General features: G+C 39.2%; 1 protein-coding gene across 2 annotated transcripts in view; it reads right to left on the minus strand.

Moving 5' to 3' along the window:
• UBE3D (ubiquitin protein ligase E3D) overlaps nucleotides 1-25,496 on the minus strand; it is a 194,753-nt gene that overhangs the window by 152,656 nt on the left and 16,601 nt on the right. For both annotated transcript variants that reach the window (XM_044005282.1, XM_044005281.1), the window contains exon 4: nucleotides 19,543-19,768. In XM_044005282.1, the coding sequence (XP_043861217.1) occupies nucleotides 19,543-19,768 (226 nt within the window). The remainder of the gene's footprint in view (nucleotides 1-19,542; nucleotides 19,769-25,496) is intronic.

Raw genomic sequence — 25,496 nt, forward strand, 5'->3', positions numbered from 1 at the left:
AGGGTTGTTATGATGATCAAATGAAATAAACAATGTAAATAACTTTACAAAACTTAAAACACTACCTATGTGTGTGTGCTATTATTATTAATCGATAAACATTTATTAAGCAACTACTATGTATCAGCACAGTGTTAAGCTCTGGTGATACAAAAAGAAGCAAAACACAGTTCCTGCCTTCAAGGAGCTCACCATCTAACAGTGTAAACAACATGCAAACAAATAGATACAAAGCAAGCTATGTTCCAGATAAATAGGAAATAATTAACAAGAGGAAGGCACTGGAATTAAGGCGGGGGTGGGGAGTGGGAAGGCTTCCTGTAGAAAATGGGATTTTAACGGAGACTTAAGGGAAGCCAGGGAGGTCAGCTGATGGAGCAGAAGAGGGACAGCATTCCAGACGTAATATTATTACTGTAACAGAGAATTGACAAGGGCTAGAACATGGCAACCAATTCATTACTGGCTGGCTTGAGAAAAAAGAAATTAATCGTGGAGATTTGGTGGCTAAGGAGATAGAAGGTGATCATACAAATACCCGGCACAGCCAATCCAGTGGTAGACTGTGTTCTGGGGAAATATATGTGGGACATGATGAAGATACGGCTGAGACATACCAACCCTGAAGACTGTTCTTCAGTTGTGGTGATTCAAGTGAAGACTAATGACATACTACCAGAAGAAACCTGCAGAGAATCTCAAAGGATTTTGTGGTCCTAGGCATAAAAGTGAAGATGCTAAGGACACAAGTAGTGTTTTCATCATACTTTCTAACTGAAGCGTGAGAGATCAGAAGGGAAAGGCATGTAACAAGCCTGTTCACATCACAACCCTCTGGGGGCTAGAACCGCCAGTATCTTCTTGGCAAGGATCCACAGATGCCTAACAAACCCCACAGAATAAAAATATAATTTTGCTACAGAGAGAGATTTAATGATATTAAGAGAGATGTAATAATATCAAGTATATGAACTATGGGGGAATATTCTTACCTCAATAACCAATATACAAATCCACTATAACTTAAAACTCATCATGGGGCAGCTAGGTGGCACAGTGGATAAAGCACCGGCCTTGCATTCAGGAGCTCCTGAGTTCAAATCTGAACTCAGACACTTGACACTTACTAGCTGTGTGACCCTGGGCAAGTCACTTGACCCCAATTGCCTCACTGAAAAAAAAAAAAACTTATGAGAGGTTCTGGATAAGATGGCTGCCTGAACTGACACAGACAGATCAGCTCCCCGCCCCCATCCCCAAGACTTATTCCAACAAAAAACTAAAAATCACACAAGGTTAAATAAATGATTAAGAACTCCAATGGAAAACTATACAAAGTAAGTGGCAGAACTACACAAGTCAACCAGAAGCCTATGGCAACTAGAAAGGAGGCCATCAGCAAAGCCAGAGCCAGTGCAGACAAACAGGTCAACAACCTCTCAGATGGCCCAGAGGTAGGCCAGGCACACCTACAGCCTACAAAAATCTGCGTCCCCCTGTTTGGACCCACTGAGTGTAGAGCAGGCCCAAAGGCTCCAGTTTTTTAACTGGAGAGGACTTTAAGAAAGGAACTCAGCAGTTTTTCTCTTCATTTCCCACCAGCTATACTGCTTTTTGACTTCTTTGAAACTCTCCATCATGCCTTGGCATCAGATACCTTTCTCCTCACCAGTTTTCAGTTTCTTTTTTGACACGGTCTTCCCCTACTGGCAGCTAGGTGGAGCAGTGGATAGAGCACTGGGCTTGGAATCAGGAAGACCCATCTGCATGAGTTCAAATCTGGTCCCAGACACTTACTAGCTGTGTGACCCTACATAAGTCACTTAACCCTGTTTGCTTCAGTTTCTTCATTTGTAAAATGAGATGGAGAAGGAATATGGTAAACCACTCTAGAATCTTTGCCAAGAAAAGCCCAAAGATGGAGTCACAAAGAGTCTGACACAACTTAACAACTTCCCCTATTAGATTGTAAGCTCCTGGAGGGCAGAGACAGTATTTTTATTTGTATTTATATCCCCAACACTTAGCACATTGCCTAGATCATAGTAGGCATTTGATAAATGTTAACTGACAATGACAAAGATCCAATTCAGGAACTACGGCAAGAGAGATAAGTAAATATCAACCTTGTGCAAATCACAGTATCTCTAGGTTCCCATTTCCTCATCTATAAAATGAAGGAGTTGGAATTCATAACCAAAGTTCCCTCTTAATATCCCTTAATGAAATCGATTCAGTATATGAATATTTGAAACATTCTTAATAACAAATTTATGTTCCTATGTAAAGGGATTTAAGCTGAAATGAAAGGGGAGGGAGGAAATACCAAGGTGCACATACCAAACCAGACCCCAGGCATAATACATTTGACAGAGAAAAAAGAAAGTGCCAGAGGGAACTAATGAAAAGAGCAAAAATAATACTATTAGCCTCAGTTATTCATATACCAAAGCACAAAATATAGGAAATGAACAAAGTGAAATTGATACTTTGACCACAGGTGGTATGCCACTTGTGATAAGAACATGGCAAAGGAAGGGCATGCTTTTAAGACAGAATGGGGTAGGATGAAAGAACACAGGACTTAGAAATCAAAAAATTTGGATTCCAGACTTAGCTGCGTCATTCACTAGTTACGTGACCATGGGGAAAGCCGCTTAAATTCTAAGCCTCATTTGTAGAATAGATATAATATTCAAAAAAATCAAAGGAAGAAAAAAAAGATCCATATGTATAAAAACATGTACATAGCCAGTTTTTCTGGTAGTGGAAAAGAACGGAAAATTTGAGGGCGCCCAACAACTAGGGACCATCCGATCAAATTATGGTATAAGAATGTCATAGAATATTACAATACCTTAAGAAATCAGGTCAATGAGCATTTATTAAGTGCCAAGCATTGTACTAAGCACTAGGGATTCAAAGAAAGGCCAAAAAAAAAAAAAAAGACTCTACACATCCTTCAAGGCTCAGCTCAAATGCCACCTCCTCCATGAAGTTTTCCTTGATCCTTCAACTCCTTAATGGGCCTCAAAGCACTCAAAATCCTCTTACATAAACATCATGGCATAACAGGCAGAGACAGGAAGACCTGGATTGAAGTCCTACCTCTGACTCATAATGGCTGTGTGACTGCATTGGTGGAGTGTGTTCCCTCATCCAGGGAACCAATTAAATCACAAGCCCAGTCCCCATCCCTATTCACTAACATTTTAATTTTTCTACTTATCATTATACATGTCATATCACCTCCAGCAGATGATAAACTCCAAAAAAAAAAAAAAGAGAATGTCTAAGTTTATATTTCTCCCAATACCTGGCATGATGTCTTGCAAACAGAATTCCCTTAAATAAGTGTTTTCATGAATGTAAACCAAGGAAATGAAACCATAGATTGGCCGGATTCTATAAGAACATTAGGAGGAGCAGCTAGGTGGCACAGTGGATAAGGCACTGGCCCTGAATTCAGGAGTACCTAAGCTCAAATCCGGCCTCAGACACTTGACACTTACTAGTTGTGTGACCCTGAGCAAGTCACTTAACCCCTCATTGCCTTGCAAATATATATATATATTGTTCTTTCGGAGGGAGGGAGGGGAGGGAGGGAGAAAAATTTGAAACTGGAAATCTTATATAAACAAATATTGAAAACTATTTCTACATGTAACTTTTGTTTTAAAAAATTAAATACATAAATTCTTAAAAAAAATTTTAAATAAAAAATAAAAATCAATGTGGAAAAAAAAAAGACCGTTAGAAAGGTTAAAGGCCAGAATGAGTCAACACCTTTTAAGACAACAAAAAGGTTGTCATTGTTTTAATTTATTATTTTAAAGTTATCACTGGGCCAAGAAGAAAAAGGGAGAAAAGCTCTGCTCTAAGTAAAAGAGAAAGCAGAAAATAACTCCATTTCTATTTTGCTTTCACCTTCCTTGTCAAAAAGAATGATCTTCAGCATGAAAGGAGGGGGAATAAAAATGGTTATGAGGGAAGAGAAAACCAAGATGAGTGAAGAGATAGTAAGAGGGAACCTACCTACTCTAAATGAGTTCAAGTCACTCGGGCCCAATGAATTACATGCCAAGATGCGTACTTAAAAGTACTTGCAGCTGAGGCTACCAAAGTACCAGCTGTGTTCTTGGAAAAAGAGTGGAGAATTAAAGTGCTATAGGACTAGAAATGGGCAAGCACTGTCCTAATTTTCCAAAAAAAGGAGGAAGAAGGTAAACTGTGAAAATTAGTGAGTTTTATATCTATACCTAGCAAAATTCTAGAACAGATTGTTAAATGGATGAATTTGTGAGCACTTGGAAAGAAAAACAGTGATCACCACAAGCTAACAGAGGCTCATTAAGAACAAATGATGGGGGGCAGCTAGGTGGCTCAGTGGATAGAGCACCGGCCCTGGAGTCAGGAGTAACCGAGTTCAAATGCAACCTCAGACACTTAACACTTACTAGCTGTGTGACCCTGGGCAAGTCACTTAACCCCAATTGCCTCACTTAAAAAAAAAAAAGAACAAATGATGGGGCAACTAGGTGGCACAGTAGATAAAGCACCGGCCCTGGATTCAGGAAGACCCGAGCTCAAATCTGACTTCAGACACTTGATACTTACTAGCTGTGTGACCCTGGGCAAGTCACTTAACCCCAACTGCATCACCCAAAAAAAAAAAAAAAGAACAAATCATGTCAGACTAACCTCATTTTCTTTTTTGACATGGTTACCAGACTATTAGGACAGAGGGACACTATATACAGAATATCTAGATTATCTTTGCAGCATGTGACAAAGTGCCTAAGTGACATCCTTGTGAACAGGACTAGAGTGATGGGAACCAGACAAATGGTAAGTTAGGTGGATTCATAACTGGTTGAAAGAACAAACAAAAACAGTATTAATTAAAGGATAGACAGCAATGAGCAGGTCTTTAGGGGAGTGTACCAGGGATCTATCCCTATCTGTTCAAAATTTTCATCATTAAGTTGGATTAAGATAGATAAAGGTTTTAGCAGGTAGAAGGATGACAGAGTGAGGGAAGGATATATTACATGCTACCTGAAAGAATTTTCCTAGATTTGAGTCATCATTTCAGTCTAACAAGAGATTTAATAGGAATAAATATCTAGTTTTGCATCGCTTCAATAAACTATATCATCACAATTCACTCCTTCCAATGGCTCAGATCACAACTCAATTCATATCTTTGTATCTTGTGCAACTTTTGTCTATGTCTTCCCATAAATCTTCCACAGGAGTTCCAATCAATGCACTAGGGACCCTTTTCTACTTCTTTTGGCATTGCACAGATCATGGAATATGAGGGATGTCCATTGGTTAGCCATGTATTTCACTACTCCTACATTTGTAGTCATATCTCTGTGATAACGTACTTCGTATCACTTCTGGGTAATTCTTCATTGGTAGTATCTTTTCACTCATTCATGATCAGTGTCTTTCTATCACCCTTTTGAAGACACTAAACTTAAGGTCTTTGATTGACCAGCTCTAAGGGCAGTACGTCAATTACCTATCATGGTCTGGCCAATAAGTATTACTCATCCACTTGATTTTCCCTGTCAGGATAGTTAGGCTGAATGCTTTTCATTTCACTAAGGAGGCAGTACAATGTAACAGAGCTCACAGGAATCATTACAATGTCATCTCCAAATAGGAGGTACATCTGGAGGAACTCATCATCTATAGTGACTCTCTCTTCCATTTGGACTCTGTCTTTCACAATGGTGGCAAATACCACTATTAAGCATGTCTCCTTGTTTTATTCTTTGTTTGAAGACAATAATGAGAGGTCAATTAAATCAAGTTATGCCTGTTGTTACAACTCTGAAGAAATCTTGTGAGAGTTTAATATATTAAGGCAGTATTTTACTCTTATCAAGTCAATTTTTTTAAATTGTCAACAATGATCACAGTGGGATTTGGTATCCTCAACAGCAGAGGAATTAAGAGTTAGGTCTGCAATATTCCCCAGTGAATCCAACCAGTTTAAAATGTAATTGAGAAATACAAAATAAATAAAAATGCAATAGGATATAAATAATATTAATATATGGTTTATTAAGTCAATATGCAGCCTGCAGAGATCCTTATGTAGTAAGGTTTGGTGACCTCTTTCTATCTGAGTTTAACACCACTGCCCTATAACCTTTTAGCCAAATATGTAAATGTAAAGATGTAATCCATCATATAATAACATTTTCAAAAACCTATTTGTTCATAGCTTTGTCAAGGATATCCTAAATATACATGTAAGACTTCTCATAAGGAATTTGTAGAGCTAGGGAAATAGGCATATGCTTCAGTAGTCATTGATACTTTCTCAGTCACTTCTTTTTGGTAATAAAATTTGGTAATAAAAATTCTGCAATTAGGCTTAAAAAACTCATCTGCATAAGTATAAGAAATTGACTGTTCTTTGGCAAAATAAATACTGAAGGTGAAGTTTAAATATTTTGGCCACATAAAAACAAGACAAGACTTACTAGAAAAGACTCTGATGCTGGGAAAGATTGAAGGCAAAAGGAAAAGGGGATGGCAGAGGAAGAGACGGATAGAGAGTCATGGAAGCAACAAACATGAACTTGGACAAACTTCAGGAAAGTAGAGGACAGAAAAGCCTGCTATGGTCCACAGGGTCATAAAGAGTCAGAAATGACTGACTGAACAACAACAAATAAGTACTGGATGGGCAGAAAATGACTAGGTTTTTCATGTGAAAAAGACAGGGCTGGGGGGTTTAGGTAAGAACAAGTTTAATGAGTCAACTATAACCTGCCTGCCAAAATAAACAAGTACAGCACCCAAAAGGGAGATAATAGTTCTCTGTTCCAGTCAGATGCCTTCAGTTCTGACACCCATTATGCCAAAAAGAGGGTGGTCAGGATGACAAGAGGTCCTAAAACCATGACAGAGAACAATCAGCAGACAAAAGTTGTGATGTTTAGCTTAGAAAAACAAGAGAGGGGGTAGCTAGATGGCCCAGTGGTAAAGCACCGGCCCTGGATTCAGGAGTACCTGAGTTCAAATCCGGCCTCAGACACTTGACACTTCCTAGCTGTGTGACCCTGGGCAAGTCACTTAACCCTCATTGCCCTGCAAAAAAAAAAGAAAGAAAGAAAAAAAAGAAAAACAAGAGAGAGATGATATATATCACCAAATAATTTGAAGAACTATCTTGCTGAAAAGGGATCAAGCTTATTTTGCATAATTTCAAAGGGGAAACTTATCACCATTTGGAGAAACCTATAAGGAAGACATATAGTTCAATATAAGGAAAAATTTTTCAACAGTTGATGTGTCCTAAAAATGAAATGGGATGCTTCATGAGGTAATGAATTCCTCATCACTAAAAATGTTCAACTTGAGGCTGGATATTTGAGAACAGCTAGGTGGCATCTTGGATAGAGTACCAGGTCTGAAGTCAGGAAGACCCATCTTCCTGAATACAAATCCAGCCTCAGACACTTACTAGCTATGTGACCTTAGGCAAGTTACTTTACCCTGTCTGCCTCCGTTTCCTCATCAGCTAGAGAAAAAAAATGGCAAAGCACTCCAGTATCTTTCCCAAGAAAACCCCAAATGGGGTCATGAAGAGTTGGACACAACTGAAAAATAACTGAACAGAAATCACCACCAATTTATAGAAATCCATGCATCAAGCAGGGGGGTGGGTTTAGATGAGCAAAGGTCTAAAGATTTAAAGCTGGAAATGACCTTAGAAGTCATCTATTACTTGCCTTCTCAATGAGGGGGCAGGGTAAGGAAGGAGAGAATTTGTAACTAAAATTTTTTTTAAATGAATGTTAAAAATTGTAACATGTAACTGGAGGAAAAATAAAATACTAAAGAAAAAAAGAAAAAAAAGTCATCAAATCCAATTGCCTCTTCACACAGATGAAGACACTGAGGCTGAGAGTCACAATGCTCCTTATAATATATCAATATACAATGTAAAAAGGCTCAATCCAAAGGAATTTATAACAAGATATAGCATCTTATTAATAATAAAAGGGTATTATTAGAATACAAGATATTAGACCAGAGTAAAGTCCTTAACTTTCTTCCTTGCCACTTTGTCTCCAACCCTGGATTACTCCCATCATTTTCCACTGCCAGGACCCTACACTTTCTACTGCTGAAGGGTGCTAGAAGTCACAGAAGGGGCTAAACAGGTACAAAGCAGATGTGTTATCTAATGTTGACTGGATCCTCACTGTAGCAATGCAATCTTTTTATTTCTCCTTAAATGATCCTCTATCACCACCCCCACAACAGCCTTTCCAAACAATCCCATCTCAAGCCTCCCACACCACCCTCAATTCATTGGATGACCCACTCTCATACTTTACTGAGAAGTCATATTATACAGTGAAAAGAACACTGGCACTATAGTCAAAGGACCCGGGTTCAAATCCCACCTCTGCCACTTACTATACCTGCTATGTCCCTGGCTAAATCACTTAATCTCATAGGTCTTAATTTTCACATCTATAAGATGAGTGGTTTGGAGTAGACAGTCTGAGGGCTCTTCAACCTCTAGATCTATGACAATGAAAAATGAAGTCATTTTCCACGAGGTCCATAATCTCCTTGACTCTCAAAAACCCTTGGCATCATTCCCTCATTTTCTATTCCTTCACTATAGTCACTAATGTGGCCCTTATCTTCACCAAGGCCAACCATTCTATTGTATCCATAAATGCATCTCCCTGCTATCTATTATAGGCTATTTCCCTTCTCTCTCTAATATATAATGATATATGTGACATTATATATTAAGTATAACACATAACATGGCATATTAAAAATATAATATCTTATATCATGATGGTATAATATAATGTGCTTTATATTCTATATTGCACATGTCATATATTCATATAACACCACATAATATATAGTAACATAATATAAATAATAAGCATCCATTCTCTCTCTAATCTTCAATCTCTCCAGTTTGTTTCCTACTGCCCACAAACATGCCCGTATCTCCCCTGTTTTTAAAAACCCTTCACTTGGCCCTACCATCCCTTCAAGCCATCAGTCTATATATCACCTCCCTGTCACTGCCAAACTATCACAAAAGATGCTTCCTCTGTCACTTACTTCCTAACCCCTTGATATCTGGCTTCCTATCAACTTTAACCCCTCTCTCCAAAGGTACTAGTAATCTCTTAAATGCCGACTCTGATGTCCTTTTCTCAATCTAACCCCAAGCAGAATTTGACACTGTCGGCCAGCCTCTCATGCTGGATCCTCTTCCCTAGGTTTTCATGACATTACCACTTGCCTCTATGAACATTCCTTTTCAAGTATCCTTTGCAGAATCATCATCTAGGTCTTACTCCCCAGCTGTGGGCATACCCTAAGGCTCTGTTTTGTCCCAGGCCTTCTCTTACTTGGTGATCTTGTCAGCAACCACGGATTCATTCAATTATCATTTTTACACAGCTGACTCCCATATCTATGTAACCAGGCCTACTCTCTCATTACCTTCAGCACTACATCACTGACTGCCCCTGGCCATTTCAAACTGGAGGTCCCATAAAAATCTCCCTCAGCATATCCAAAACAGAACTCATTATCATTCTTCCTCCCCTTGAAAAACCAACTCTGTTCTGAATGTCCCTATTTCTTTCCATGTGTTATCACATTTCATCCTCATAATAACCCTGTGAGGCAGGTGCTATTATATTCCCATTTTACAGATGAGGGAAACAGAGGGTGAGAGAGGTGAAAGGCTTTGTTCAGGGTCACAGAGCTAGTAAGTGTCTAAGGCAGGATTCAAATTCAGATCTTCCCAACTCCAAGCTAACATTCTATTCCACTGCACCACCCAGCTGCGTAAGTAAATTTACCATGGTCACACAGCCACTATGTATAAGAAGCAGAATCTGAACCAGGTCTTCCTGACTCTGAAGCACCTAACAGATGGCCCACTGAGTAGAGTCCTAAACCTGGAAATCAGGAAGACCTGAGTTCAAATCTATGTCAAACACTTTAACTGCTGTGTGACCCTGGGGAAATCACTTAACTTCATTCCATCTTAATTTCCTCATCTACAGAATGGAGATAATAATAGCACTTCCTATAATGAAATTATATTTGTAAAGTGTTTTGCAAACCTTAAAGCACTATATATGTCATCATCACCATCATCATCATCATTATTACACCACACTGAGTATCTGTTAAACAGTAACCTGAGGGGCAGCTAGGTGGCGCAGTGGATAAAGCACCGACCCTGGATTCAGGAGGACCTGAGTTCAAATCCGGCCTCAGACACTTAACACTTACTAGCTGTGTGACCCTGGGCAAGTCACTTAACCCCAAGTGGCTCACACACACACACACACACACACACACAAAAATAGTAACCTGGAAATAAATGCTTCAATGAACCATATTCTTTTAAGGAACTCCCAAAGTAAATCTCTGAACACATCAAAGTACTCTTTGATAATACAACTAATCCTTCCCCATCTGCCCTTTGGGTCATGGTTGCAGAGAGGCTTTCCTAACAGCCCCTAAGACCGCCTCTCTTGGGGAAACCAAACACCACTGGAGAACCAGATCAGACCAGCATCAAACACCAGACAGAAAAGCTCAGCATAGCAGACTCATGATATAAACTTTGGGAACCTGAATGAAGAGGGGCATCAAAGAGACTGGAGTTCTAAGTTCTCTGAGATCTATAGCTACTTAGAGTGATCAGCCCCAGCCAATCACTGAAGCTCACAGGCTGGCCAAGGCAAGTGATCCCATGCAGATTGGAACAAGTACCTACAGCTGATCTGGGGTAAAATAAGGACATCTGTCCTGGGTCCAGACATGAAGGCACAGAGAATTAGAGAGGGAATCTCTTTGCAGGAACTAGGCATACCCTGATGTTTCTTCAGAAAAGATTTGTAATAGTATTATATCTCTTTCAGTGGGGCACAAGCCTGTATAAAGATAAAGATCCCAATAAGTATGAATTTATGCTAACCACACAACCTTACCCCCAGATTTGCCTACCAGAGACTGAAAATTTCATTAATAAAATCTGATCTAAAATCATGGTGTTACACTAGCAATCCTGGACAGAAAAGAACCTTATTTATTCAAAGCAAGAAGTTCACCAAAGCTAAGTCCTACATATTTTCTGGATAAAGAAAATGTGTTTAATTTAGTGAAAGAGAAGGGGAAATGCCACAGGTAGCTTTTCTTTATGGCTGTCCAGGGATGGTAAGAAGTAGATGGAACACCTCACAAGCAGTCATGCTGCTTGGACAAGGCAATAAGCAAAAGGCAATTCAGGCATTGGACCAATATATAATTGGGTCAGTGTTTCACTTTTTTTTTTCCATAAAAATATGCTATTATTTTCCAGTTACATGTAGAGATAGTTTTCAACATTTGTTTTTATAAGGTTTCTAGTTTCAAATTTTTCTCCCTCCCTCCCCTCCCTTCTTTCTCCCTCCCCAAGACCACAAGTAATCTGAGATTATTACTTATATTTTTAAAAATCATATGTAGGTATATAACCTAAGTAACCAAGGGGCAGCTAGGTGGCACAGTGGATAAAGCACCAGCCCTGGATTTAGAAGGACCTGAGTTCAAATCTGCCCTCAGACACTTGACACTTACTAGCTGTGTGACCCTGGGCAAGTCACTTAACCCAGGGCCGGTGCTTTATCCACTGCACCACCTAGCTGCCCTCATAATTTTTAAATCTTTAAAAATTAAAATCAGCAAAACTGATCAATACATGAAAAAAAAATTGATAATACAATGCAATGTTTCACATTCACCAGACCCTCCCAAACCCAACTCCCAGGTTCTCTTCCCCTCCTCCCCCCACCTCTGCAAAGAGGTGAAATGAAGTATCTTCTCAAAACTTATTAGTCTTACTTTACTTTTTTCTTAATTTGTTTTCCTTTTTATTAAATTTCCCTATTATTTTGCAGATGAGGACACTAAGGCCCCAAGAAATTAAATGACTTGCCTAGAGTCTCACAGTAAGTATCTGTAATAGGGCTTAAACCCAGGTCTTCCAGATGCCAAGGTTTACGATTTTTTTTTTCCCCAATCATAATCACTGTCAAAGAACGCTTCTCTTTTAATGAAGTCACGAATACATTTTGTATAGGGATAAACCACTGTATGTCTTTATCTGACTATAAAATCTCATAACTTAAACTGCAAATAACCAAACCAAATCAATGTCTCATCCCTGTCCCTTATCAAGGAAAGGGATAACAAAATGACTGCTTTAGTTATGTTTACTTGTAACGGGATCATGTAAATTCAACGTGTTTGATTTCATTTGCTCTCACTGAGGTGGAATAAAGCCACTCCTGTGTCTGGAAAGACTGTGTCTACATGAATATTTATGAATCTTCCAGAAGGTCAAGGTCCCCTCTCTGCTGTCCTTGTACAAGACGCAGAGCCTTGTCCTATTTTTGGTGACTGCCACCATAATCGAGAGGGGGAAAAGAGGATTGATTCAAGCATAAGGAAAAGCATGAATGGGCACCTCTTTAGAATAAGAAGTAAGACCATCTGCATTAAGCAGACAGAGGGACTAAAGGAATTAAGAAATTGAGGCCTTCTGGTGCCTTGGTCAGAGACATGTTAATAAAAAGGTTCTTACAGATTGCAATTATGTTTAAAGAGAAACAGTCCTTCCAAACTTCTCTTTCTTGACCTACAACTTTAAGAAAATCCTAAAGCAAGCTGCATAAGGAGGCAACTGAACATTCTGGGAACTTTCTGGAGCCAACCTCTGAGAATGACACTTTTGCAGGGACTAATTAAATCAATATATCTGAGAGGAAACGCTGCTGGGAGGGTTCTGCACACAAAGGTGGATTACCTTCCTGTCTTCATTTTTATTTTCCTTTGTTCTGTTTCAGCTCCGTTTCAGACCCTTGATAGTGTCTCGCCGAGAAAATGTTTCCCAAGAGACACCATTAGGATGCTATGTCACCATGTGACATTTCAAACTACCACTATATGGCTAAACGAGGTGAGATGAGAAATAGGTTTTCAATAGCAGAGAACTGCCTCCTTCCCCTAGGAACTGCAAGATCAGTGTTTAAGCATGTCCCTCCTAAATTTATGTAACTATTTTGGTCACAAGCACCATCTTACAACAGTTACACTATGTAATTAGAAGAGAAACTTCCGATCTAGGCAGGCTTCAAAACTTCAAGAATGGCATTGCCGATATTGGTTTGTCGTGCTAGGAGTTTCCAATATTCTGCTTGCTGTGATGAAAGATCATGCCTAAATGTAGGCTTTTTACTTTAATGGTATGGCAGGGGCGGGCTTTAAAATCAATGGGAAACTAAGGCAGTGACATCCCATCGTTTCTGAAGACACACAAATAAAGTATGGCTCTCACAAATGGGTTGCTTCCATTCCAAAAGCTTCCTTATATGTTGACTTCTTAGAACTCAGGGGTGAAGGGGGAACATTTCCCCACAGGAACAAGGTTATAAATGGGGGGTTGGGTTCTCTGATTAGCCCCCAAAAGCCCAAATTGTGGCTGGAATGCTTGAGTCCTGAGCTCTGAAACTAATGAGTTATGTGGTATAAGGAAGGAATGGAAATAAGACAGGGTTAGGGGGAAACAGTAGGAAAAGGGTATTTTTAAATGCCCTTTAAAAATATCATCATCACATCTTAAGGTTTGCAAAGTACTTATCCTCATAACAGCCATTGGAGTAGGTGATATTATTGTCCCCATTTTTAGAGATATAGAACTTGACAGAAACCAGGGTCACATTAGGTAGTATCAAAGGCAGGACAGAACTCAGGGCTTCCACAATTGACATGGTAACCCCAAGCTTGCATGGGAAAGTCAATCAGCCCTCAACACTCGGCTCGGCACAAAATAAACATTTAAAGAATGCTTGTTAACTGACTCTTCACTGAGACATCTAAGCTGTTCCTCCTTTGCTGAGCAAAGCTATAGTCCTAGGTAAAAACTTGAAATGTACAAAGGCTGTCCAACGTCCTTTTCTATATACCTTTCCTACCACTGATTTTCCCTTTTCCACACTCAAACTTGTCCTACTTTCCAAATGCTCCTCAACCACCTGCCCTCCCAATCTCCCCCAAACTCCAGGATCTTTGAAAATAGGGTGACTTTTCAATTCCACAAATGAATAGAAATACAAAGTAAACAGAACCAGAAAAACGATTTATACAAATGACAATGTAAATCAAAAGAACAATAAGCCTCACCTTCCTTCCTCCAAAACCAACTATGACACTAAACACGTTTTAACAGTAGTGACTAAGCTTTACCCTAAAGAAATGATGAGAAAATGTACCTCTACCTTTCCTCTTCAAAGATGGGGGTCTACAGGTATAAAATACTATCAGACCTAACAGAGGTGTTGATTAGTTTTGCTGACTTGTTTTTGTTTATTTTTTTTTTCCTCTCTAGCCCCTGTGTCAAGGGATGGCTCACTGGGCAGGAGAAAGAAGAAATCTGGAAATGAAGTCATCAACTGAAATATCAAAAATTATTTTTAAAAGAAAACCATTAGGGGCAGCTAGGTGGCGCAGTGGATAGAGCACTGGCCCTGAAGTCAGGAGTATCTGAGTTCAAATCCGGCCTCAGACACTTAACACTTACTAGCTGTGTGACCCTGGGCAAGTCACTTAACCCCAATTGCCTCACTAAAAAAAAAAAAAAAGAAGAAGAAAACCTTTGGAAATCCCAATGAATCTCCAATTGAAAAAATCAAGGCAGAATGAGGGGTAAGAGGAGGGAGTTACATTTAGGAAGGGGGGTTAACACACAAATAACCTAATCCTGCCTGGGTCAGATCCCCTCTGTCACTGCTGCTTTTCACAGCTTGCTCCCTTATTCAACTTCTGAACTCACTGAGTCTCTAAATGTTCCCAAGGTTCTTCCCAAGACCTCCCAGGGCAGTGACATGAGAGCTCTGGAAGTTCAGGGGGACAGGAAAAGGGTCAGTTATTATAAGTCTCCAACTGTCTGTTTTTTTTTTCTTTTTTTAAATAGGGCACTTGACACAACGGCTCAAACAACCCTTCCCCTACTACCTTAACACCAAACCCCCACCCCCAACCAGCACAATAAAGATATCTGAATGATTATTAATTTAAAACCCAATGACAATAATGAAAAGGTAAAGAATTTGAAACAACCTCCAAGTTATTGTCAATAGCCTTGGGCTGAATCCTAACCTTTATCTTTTACCAATACAAGCTACTCAAGTGTCATCGCTGATAATGTATTCTATCTGGGAAAAGGGATTTAGGCTCAAAATGATGGATGAGGTACCTACATAATTCTCACTGATAACAATTTGATGGATACTCTCAAAGAAATCCCTTATTCTGAAATCTCTTTCTACACATAAAGAGATTTCATAAACCTATTTACTAAGTAAGATGTGGGCCCAACTCCAGCACATTATCTCCTCAACCTATTTATCTGCCTCATTATACATTATTGACCTTTCTGTGCTCTAGGGTCCTCCCCCAATTGCTCCTCTTATTGCTCCTCACTCACAACACTCTATCTCCCATTTCTCTACCTTTGCAATGGCTCCCCCCACCCTTACCAGGAATGTACCTCCTCCTCCCCACTGTCTGGCTGGATACCTGACTTCCTTCAAAAGGCTACCTTGTATGGGGGCAGCTAAGTGGCACAGTGGATAAAGCACCGGCCCTGAATTCAGGAGGATCTGAATTCAAATCCAGTCTCAGACACTTGACACTTACTAGCTGTATGACCCTGGGCAAGTCACTTAACCCTTGTTGCCCTACCAAAATTAATTAATTAATTAATTGATGGATGGATGGATGGATAGATAAAACAAATGAATGAATAAATAAATAAGTAAATAAAAACTACCTTGTATTCTGTATTGATTCTGCTATAGGTTCATTTCATCTCTCCTGATAGAATATCCCTGAGGTCAAAGAACTGTTCAATTTGAGGGTTAGGGTCCCCAGCACCTAGCATAGTGCTTGGTACATATCAGGGATTTGATAATTGTTCATTGACTGATATTTGTTCAACATTAATGTAAGTCCTTATTTTTAAAAAAATTACAGTCAAAAAAAATTTTTATTTTTATTGACAACTATGCTTTAGAACTTGGAATAAATTTTAGCAACAGTTCAGAGCTGTCATTTTACTCATATCAATAACAGTTTGGTTTTGTGGAATGGCAGAAGGCTACCGTGTAGTCTTGAATTGGAGTCAACAAGAGACAACAGGCATTTATTAAGTGCCTATTATGTGTCAGGCACTGTGCTAAGTACTGAGAATACAAAGAAAGGAAAAAAAAATTCCTTATTCTCAAGGAACTCACAGTCTAATTTGGAGTCAGAGCACCTGGGTTCAGATCCCAACTTTGCCATTTATTACCTGTGGGTCCTGGGAAAGTCACTGCACCCATGTCAGGGCTTCAGTTTCTTCACCTGTAAAATGAGGGTATTGAACTAGATAATCTTTAAGGTCCTTTTCAAACTTTCTATGATTTCTTTTTTGTGTGTGTGTGAGGCAATTGGGGTTAAGTGACTTGCCCAGGGTCACACAGCTAGTAAGTGTCAAGTGTCTGAGGTTGGATTTGAACTCAGCTCCTCCTGAATCCGGGGCCGGAGCTCTATCCACTGTGCCACCTAGCTGCCCCTCTATGATTTCTTAAGTGTCAATCCAATGGCACTGATTACTCTTTAAAATCAAATCAGCTACTTCTTCCCAGGGAGAGGAGGAAGCTACCCTCCTTTTTATCCCTAAAGAACTTCAAGCAAGAACCAACTTAGCCTGAAACGGTCCAGAAATGAATGTGTTTTTTTTAAATAGGATTTTGCATTTTAGAGCCTTCTATTTTGGGATTTCCTTTGCTTATTCCTTAAGTGGCATCTGTCTTTATCACATCAGAAGTCTAGACTTTGGGCAGACAGAGGAAATTACCCAAGCCTACTCATAAACTATATATCCTAGAGCAACTAAACACTACCTTAATTTAAATCAGACCATGAGGGCAAAATGTAACACACACCTGGACAACTGACTGGTGTGAGAAAATGAGAAAGCATGACTTTCTGTGGTTTGAAAAACAGAACATGGATTGCAGACTTGGAACGGACCCCAGCGGCCATCCAGTCTAACCTGTACCTGAAAAGGAATCCCCTCTATAACATATTGCAAAGTTATTATTTATCAGTGTGTGGCCACTGTCAGTGGCAGGGAACTCACCACTACCTTTTGGATAGGTCTAATTATTAGGAAATTTTCCCTCATATTAAGGTCTAAATTTGTCTCTTTGCAAATTCATTCCTTCTCTAGGAAGTTTTGTTTTTGTTTGTGGATTTGTTGTTTTGGTTTTTTTAGGGGAAAGTAAAACAGGTTATTTAGCACTTGCTTGACAGATGCAAACTGCTACCAGCTTGAATCAGAATGTGATTCAGGGATCGGTTTTTGGAAACACTAATATTTAATCCTATGCTAAAGTTTCAAAAAAACCAAACAACTAAACCTGATTTTTCAAGTACAGGAAACTCCTGTTTGGATTTGAAGAGACCACAAATTAAGTCACAGGACCATAGGATCACCGATTTAGAGCTAGAAGTTACCTTAGAGACCATTCAGAATCACTCCCTCGGGGGCAGCTAGGTGGCGCAGTGGATAAAGCACCGGCCCTGGATTCAGGAGTACCTGAGTTCAAATCCGGCCTCAGACACTTGACACTTACTAGCTGTGTGACCCTGGGCAAGTTACTTAACCCTCATTGCCCAGCAAAAACAAAACAAAAAAAAGAACCACTTCCTCATTTTACAGATAAGGAATATGAGGCAAAAGGAGTTTACATGACTTGTCCAGAGTGACACATATAGTGTCACTGCTAGGCAGCTAGACAGAATGGTGGATAGAGAACTAGATCTGGGGGGCAGCAAGGTGGCTCAGTGGATAAAGCACTGGCCCTGGATTCAGGAGGACACCTGAGTTCAAATCTGGCCTCAGATACTTGATATTTACTAGCTGGATGACTCTGGGCAAGTCACTTAAAGCTCATTGTCCTCCCCCCAAAAAAAAAAATCCAGCCTCAGACAGGTACCATCAGTGTAACTCCGGGCAATTCACTTAACCTCTGTCTTGGTTTCCTTTTCTGTAAAAGGGAGATAATAATAGCACCTACCTACCAAGGTTGTTGTTATTGAGGATCTAATGAGGTACCATTTGTAAAGCACTTTGCAAACCTTAAAGCAACTATACAAATGTTATCTCTTAGTATTAACTAAAGTCCTTTCTTCATGCTGGTCATGATGCTCCCCAGCTTGATCACTGTCCTTCCTAAAACATGGTCCTCCAAATTGAATATAATACTCTAGTCTTCTTACACATTCTTCTCCACAAACTCCCCAGCCCAGCCATCCTGGTCTACTTGCTCTCCTTCACTCATGATATTCCACCTCCCAGGGGTTATTCTCTACTCCTGCAATGTTCTCCCTCCTCATCCTCATCTTTACCTCTTAGAAATCCCTGGTTTCCTCTGACACTCAGCTAAAAAGCCATCTCCTGTAGGATTCCTATCCCATTCCCCACAGATACTATAGCCTTCCCTTCAAAGATGAAATGACATCAACTCTGTATGAATCTACACACAATTTATATGTGTGTGTCTATATATAGACACACATACAAATATGCATATTGCATACAAATAATTTATATGTGCATATATTATGCATGAATGTCCATGTACACATAAGCATGTTACATATAATTTCATATACATATGTATATATGTATATGCATCTGTACATACATGCTTATTGTATATATGCTTATATACACACATATAATGTGCATACACCCATGCAATACATATATACATATATGCACATACACTGTACTATATAGACATATATATAACTATTGTTATGTTATATATGAAAATATTATATTAATATTATGTATAATATTATATAATATAAAAACATATTTATATTATGTGTGAATATGTGTGTAAAATGTCTCCCCCACCAGAATGTAAGCTCACTGAAGGCAGGAACTATTTTTTTTGCTTCTTCATATTCTCAGCCCTCAGTAGAATGCCTGGCACATGTGAAACACTCAGTAAATGCTTGTTGATTAAATGCTATTGTCTGATGGCCAAAGTCCAGTGAGACCATTGACTCTTGGTTCCTGGGTTGCACACCTCCCTAATGCAGCCTGCATTATTTGGCCCACATCACATAGCAGAGTCACAGAGAGTACTCCGGTCTATGCCTATCCATTAGGACAGATGACATTTGCTTTTGCTATCTCTTCCTCTTCCTCCTACCTCCAAAGCAGTTTTAGCTTTTAAAGACCATATATGCATTCTGTAGCATTTAAACACAGCCTAAAAGAACAAAGGCAGCTGAAAATAAAGGATTTCACTTAATAGGACAATCTCAGTAACAAGCCTTGAATTAAGGTTGGAGAAGCTAGTGTCAAAGGCAACATCTAACTTAGCATTTATTTTTGAGACAAGAATTTACCGATTCCAAATGGCTCTCTGAAGGCTGGTGAGTCTTTGCTTGGGCTATTTCAGGTCCTGGTACACATGAGTCACTTAAATTCACCAGCAAGTAAGTGTCTCCAGTGAAACAATCGTTCTCTCCAGGATGTAGTGGCTTATTAGCAAAGGGATCTGGGTGGCAACACCAATCTTCAACTAAGGCATTCCAGTTTCCACTTGGCAGAGGGAGGACTCTGAGGAGCTTCCTAGTTAAAAGAGAAAAATGTTCAGAATGTCCCCACCATCCCCCACATCTCAACAGGGGGCATTAAGGGCTAGATCCACCTCACTTCGTTTTTTAAACCTGCATTCTGTATTAAATCTCTTTTTCAAGCAACATCCGCTGCTGTTTCTTTCTACTCTTTTTTTTTTCCATAGTGTGTCTAGGCAAAATTGCTGGGGAAAAAAAATCAGAGCTCTATCATATTAAAATGATACTTCTTAGAAATAGCCTATTTTGGGGGGCATGTAGGTGGTGCAGATATAGCACTGGCCCTGGATTCAGGAGGACCTGAGTTCCAATCCTGCCTCAAACACTTGACACTTACTAGCTGTATGACCCTGGGCAAGTCACTTAACCCTCATTGCCCCACACAAAAAAAAAAAAAGGAAAAGGAAAAAAAATATCCTATTTCCAGGTGCTATCCTCTCTTTCTGGTCTACTATGTTTACAGAAATAATTTAGTGATTAAGTTCAGAATAAAAAGAAATTTAAAAAAGAAAACACATGTTGCTACACAAAAGGGTTTTCCTATCTGCTTTCTTTTAAAATTATTTTTCTAAGCACACATAGGAATTGAGGGCTGTAGTGCTATTTTATTTTTATAAGCATTTATTATTTCTCCATCCTATTTCCCACTTCCCAATTAAATAATAAAAGAAAAAGAAAATCCTCAGAATAAATACATATAATCCAGCAAAACAAATTCCCACATTAGCCATGTCCAAAAACATATATTATTCTGTATCGTAAGTCTCTGGCAGTAAGTGGACAGCATGTTTCATCTTCAGTCCTCTGGACTCGTGGTTTATCACTGGGGACAGGAGCATTCAACACTGCTTCAGAAAGGGATTTTTGAGGTTCACTTCTACTCCCTTGTCCCAATGGCAATTCCTAAGGAGTTTAGCATTTGGCCAGCAGAACGCTGTGGTAGATTGAATCTCAGTAACAAAGCAGTACCTCTTCCAGGCCCCACAAGAAATGAGAAGATGGTTTGGTCACTGGCCTAGCAGAGAAAAATACAGAAGTGGTCTCCATTCCTTCTTCACTCACATCACATGTAAATGAAATCAGCAAAATTTCCCTTTCTACTACATCTCTATAGTCGGCTCCCCAAATAAAGTAAGTTTCTTGAGGGTAAGTTCTGTTTCATTTTTGTCTTTGTCTAGTGCCTAGCACAGTCATCAATTTAGAAATGTTTGCTGAAATGGATGATTTTGATTACATTAAATTTAAAAAATTTTGTACAAACAGAAGCAATGCATCCAAAATTAGAAGGGAGGCAGAAAGCTGGGAAACAATTTTTGTGGCCAGTACTTCTGATAAAGGCCTCATCTCTAAAATATATAGGGAACTAAATCAAATTTATAAGAATCTAAGTCATTCCCCAATTGAGAAATGGTCAAAGGATATGAACAAGCACTTTTCTGATGAAGAAACCAAAGCTATCTATTCCCATATGAAAAAATGCTCTAAATCTCTAATTATTAGAGAGATGCAAATTAAAACAACTCTGAGGTACCACCTGACACCTATCAGATCAGCTAAAATTACAAAAAAGGAAAATAATAAATGTTGGAGAAGCTGTGGGAAAATTGGAACACTAATGCATTGTTGGTGGAGCTGTGAACTGATCCAACCATTCTGGAGAGCAATTTGGAATTATGCCCAAAGGGCGATAAAGCAGTGCATACCCTTTGACCCAGAAATACCACTTTTGGGTCTTTTTCCCAAAGAAATCATGGAAGGGGGAAAGCGACCCACATGTACAAAAATATTTATAGCTGCTCTTTATGTGGTGGCAAGGAATTGGAAGTTGAGGGGGTGCCCATCAATTGGGGAATGGCTGGACAAGTTGTGGTATATGAATACAATGGAATACTATTGTGCTGTAAGAAATGATGAGCAGGAGGAGTTCAGAGAAACCTGGAGGGTCTTGCGTGAGCTAATGATGAGTGAGATGAGCAGAACCAGAAGAACATTGTACACAGTATCATCAACATTGAGTGTTGATCTACTGTGATGGACTATATTCTTCTCACCAATGCAATGGTATAGAAGAGATCCAGGGAACTCATAATAGAAGAGGATCTCCAAATCCAAGAAAAAAAAAAAAAGAACTGTGGAGTATAGATACTGATTGAACCATACTATTTCTTTTGGTTTTGGTGCTGTGGTTTTTTTCTATTTTGAGGTTTTTCATCAGTGCTCTGATTTTTTCTCTTATAACATGACTAATGCAGAAATAGGATTAATGTTATTATGTGTATATATATATCCTATATCAGATTACCTGCTGTCTAGGGGAGGGGGGGAGGGAGGGGTGGGAGGGAGAAAAATCTGAAATTATAAAGCTTGTATAAACAAAAGATGAGAACTATCTTTACATGTAATGGAAAAAATAAAATACTTTATTAATTAAAAAAAATTGTTTGCTGAAAATACATTGGTCCTTTGGGAACAGGAACCAAAAATCACACCTTCTACAATCCAAATTCTGTTTCAAATCTGACTGCATTGGCTTCACTATGGGAATTCTCCCCGCCTCCACACCCACCCACTAAAAAGGAAAAAAACAGTTTCAAATGAGAGAATCATGTTGTGATAGCAAAACAAAGCTATTGCCTTAATAGAGGCATAACAATACCCATCTTTTCTGAGGCCTGGCTAGAGATGAGGGACAGGAAGGGATGGAGATTTTGGAGTCCACAATATTTAGAAGGTGACATTGAGAATCTTGCCAAGAAAGCTAATTAGACAGCACTATAGCTTCCCCTGACAAACATGAAAAAGGAAATGATATCCATCTAAGCAAATACTTGTTAACTGAGAGAGGCAGTCATAAACAATAACATATATACTTAAAGGGTACGTCCTAAAGGATGGATACAGCCTTCAAATAAAAGAGGAGATAAGCACTTCAATTCACACACGCACAAAAAAAATGAATTAATTCCCTATTGTGAGCTGAGCCCTGGGGATAAAAAGATAAGAACAATACTCCAGCAGAAAAGTCAATACATAGACAGGTAAATATAATAAGAGGTGCACTGAGTAAAAGTGGCAAAGGAAAAATCAGACAATGCTCAAGGAAAATTTTGGGGTAAGAACACCAATTGCCAGGGACCAAGAAAGGCTTCTTAGAGCCTTTAACAGCTGAGCCAAGGATGGAGGGAAATTAAAAATTCTAAAAGTCAAGGATGAGAATGCATTTCAGACAAAAGCTGCAGCTTACATGAATACCTGGTATTCATGCCATTCATGTATTTTGGAAATAATCAGTAGTCCTATTTGGCAGGATGACAGAATACCTGAAGGGAACTAATGTAAAAGTAGTGCCAAATTGTGGAGAGCCCTAAATGTTGGGCTAAAGAGTTCATATTTTCTCTTAGGGGCAACAGGGAGGTACTGCAGGTTCTTCAGCAGGCAAGTGGCATGCCTTAGAAATATTATTTTGATAGTTGGTTGGATAATGGATTGTAAAGGAGAGAGAATGGAAGCAGGGAAATTAGCTGGAAAGCTATTATAATAGTTCAGGAGAGAGGTGTTAAGGGCCTGAACTAAAAGGATGGCAGTGTGAGTAAAGACTAGGGGATGGATATAGGAGGCCTTATGAAGTTAAAATTAACAAGATTTGACAACTGATTAGCTAGCTATAGATGTAGCCAGCTGGTAAAGTGGATAGAGCACTGGGCCTGGAGTGAGAAAGACCTGAGTTCAAATCTAGCCTTAGACACTTCCTGGTTGTATGACCCTGGCCAAGTCACTTAACTTCAATTTGCCAGTTTCTTCAACAGTAAAAATAAGGATAATAACACCTACTTTAATAGGGTTGTTTTGTTATAGAAAATGCTTATTCCCCTTCTCTACAGGAAAGAGGATGAAGAAGAAAGAAAAGTCAAAGATGATTCCAAAGTTTTTTTTAATCTTGGTTATTTTGATGAATCTTTTTCTTTATTATAAGGGAAGGCTTGTAAGTGTCAAGTGTCTAAGGCTGGATTTGAATTCAGGTCCTCCTGAATCCAGGGCTGGTGCTTTATCCACGGCACCACCTAGCTGCCCCAGGGAAGGCTTTATTATAAGGGGGTCAAGGAGAAATATAGTGAGAGTGAGGGTGATATAAAAACAAAAGATTAATATATATATTTTTAAAGTATATTTTAAACCCTGAAAAGCTTTCTATTATTTTTTAAACTCCATTTAGTTATAGAATTTACTTCCCGGGGGCAGCTCGGTGGCGCAGTAGATAGAGCACCAGCCCTGGAGTCAGGAGGACCTGAGTTCAAATCCTACCTCAGACACTTAACACTTACCAGCTGTGTGACCCTGGGCAAGTCACTTAACCCCAATTGCCTCACTTTAAGGAAAAAAAAAAAAGAATTTACTTCCCTTGAGAGCTTTAAAAAAGAAAGTGTATAACTATTCATTTGGGTGGCTTTTAGATGGAAACCTGCCAGGAATGGACTAATCTTAGGATCCTAAAACAAGCAATATAGTTGAATTTCAGGTGCATTTTTTAATTACTGACCAAGTTTCACTTGGGTTACAGTTTTGAAAATTCATGAAGATGCTATAGGGATGAATTACTTCAGTATTACTGAGGAGTAAGCCATGTTCCAATTGAGAGAAATTACCCTATTTGGACTCTTCTCAGAGCCCTAAAGACAGAGTGAGTCTAGTTTCAAGCCCCACCACTTCATTGCTCAAGCTTCCCAGTAGGGAGCTGCCCAAAACACAAGGCTCTGAGGAGCCAAGGCCCCTGGGCTTTAGGCCTGAGCAGGGCCTGGAATGGGGCCTGTACTTTGTGGGAGCTGAGCTAAGATGGGAGTTCACCTTGAGGCGCCCGAGGTGATTCCCACGTGACCCTGGTGTTGAAACCCCAACTTGAGTTCTGTTTCTTGACAAGTTATGTATGTTTATGTGTGTTAACAGCACTGTTCTAGTGAGGAATGGGGACATTCTTGTCTAGATTAAGGTTAAGGCCTAGTGTCACAATCTGATTGGTTATTAATGGGACAGTCTGATTGGTTGACTGATACAATCTGATTGGTCCTTACAGTTACCACATATGGGAGGGTGGTACTATATGCTGTGATTGGTTGTTTTTGTAATGCTGTATGTAAATGAAAACTGTAATGTAATTGGTCCAGAGGGACCCTTGGTGGGTATAAATAACAGTGTGGGACGTACACTCTCTGGCATGTTCAGAAGAGTGCCCATCTTCGAAGATGTATAAAGATGCCTTCTACCACACTCTGCTGCCTGCTTGGATTCTTTGAGCTGTGAGCTGCTAATAACACTTGAGCTGCACAACACTATTCAAGCTATTAGCTTTGTTTCCAATACAATCAATCAACAAGCATTTATTAAGCGCCTACTATGTGCTAGGTGTTAAGAATATTTTTAAAAAATAAAATAAAATAATCCAAAGTCACAAGAACCTTATATTCTAATGAGAAGACAACAGAAATATATATAAGCAACTACAGAATAAATATAAAGAAAATAAATACAAATATATACAAGGTATTTACATACAGGGTAATTTGGGAGACATGGTAGTTTGGTATCAATTGGGCAGATCAGAAAAGGCTTCATGCTTAAAATACCATAAGCAAGGTGAGGAAATGAAATGACTGTTAACTTTTTTTGTGTGTGTGGTAAGGCAATTTGGGTTAAGTGACTTGCCCAGGGTCACACAACTAGTAGGTGTC

The sequence above is a fragment of the Dromiciops gliroides genome, chromosome 4, assembly GCF_019393635.1.
Source record: "Dromiciops gliroides isolate mDroGli1 chromosome 4, mDroGli1.pri, whole genome shotgun sequence".
Classification (NCBI taxonomy): domain Eukaryota; kingdom Metazoa; phylum Chordata; class Mammalia; order Microbiotheria; family Microbiotheriidae; genus Dromiciops; species Dromiciops gliroides.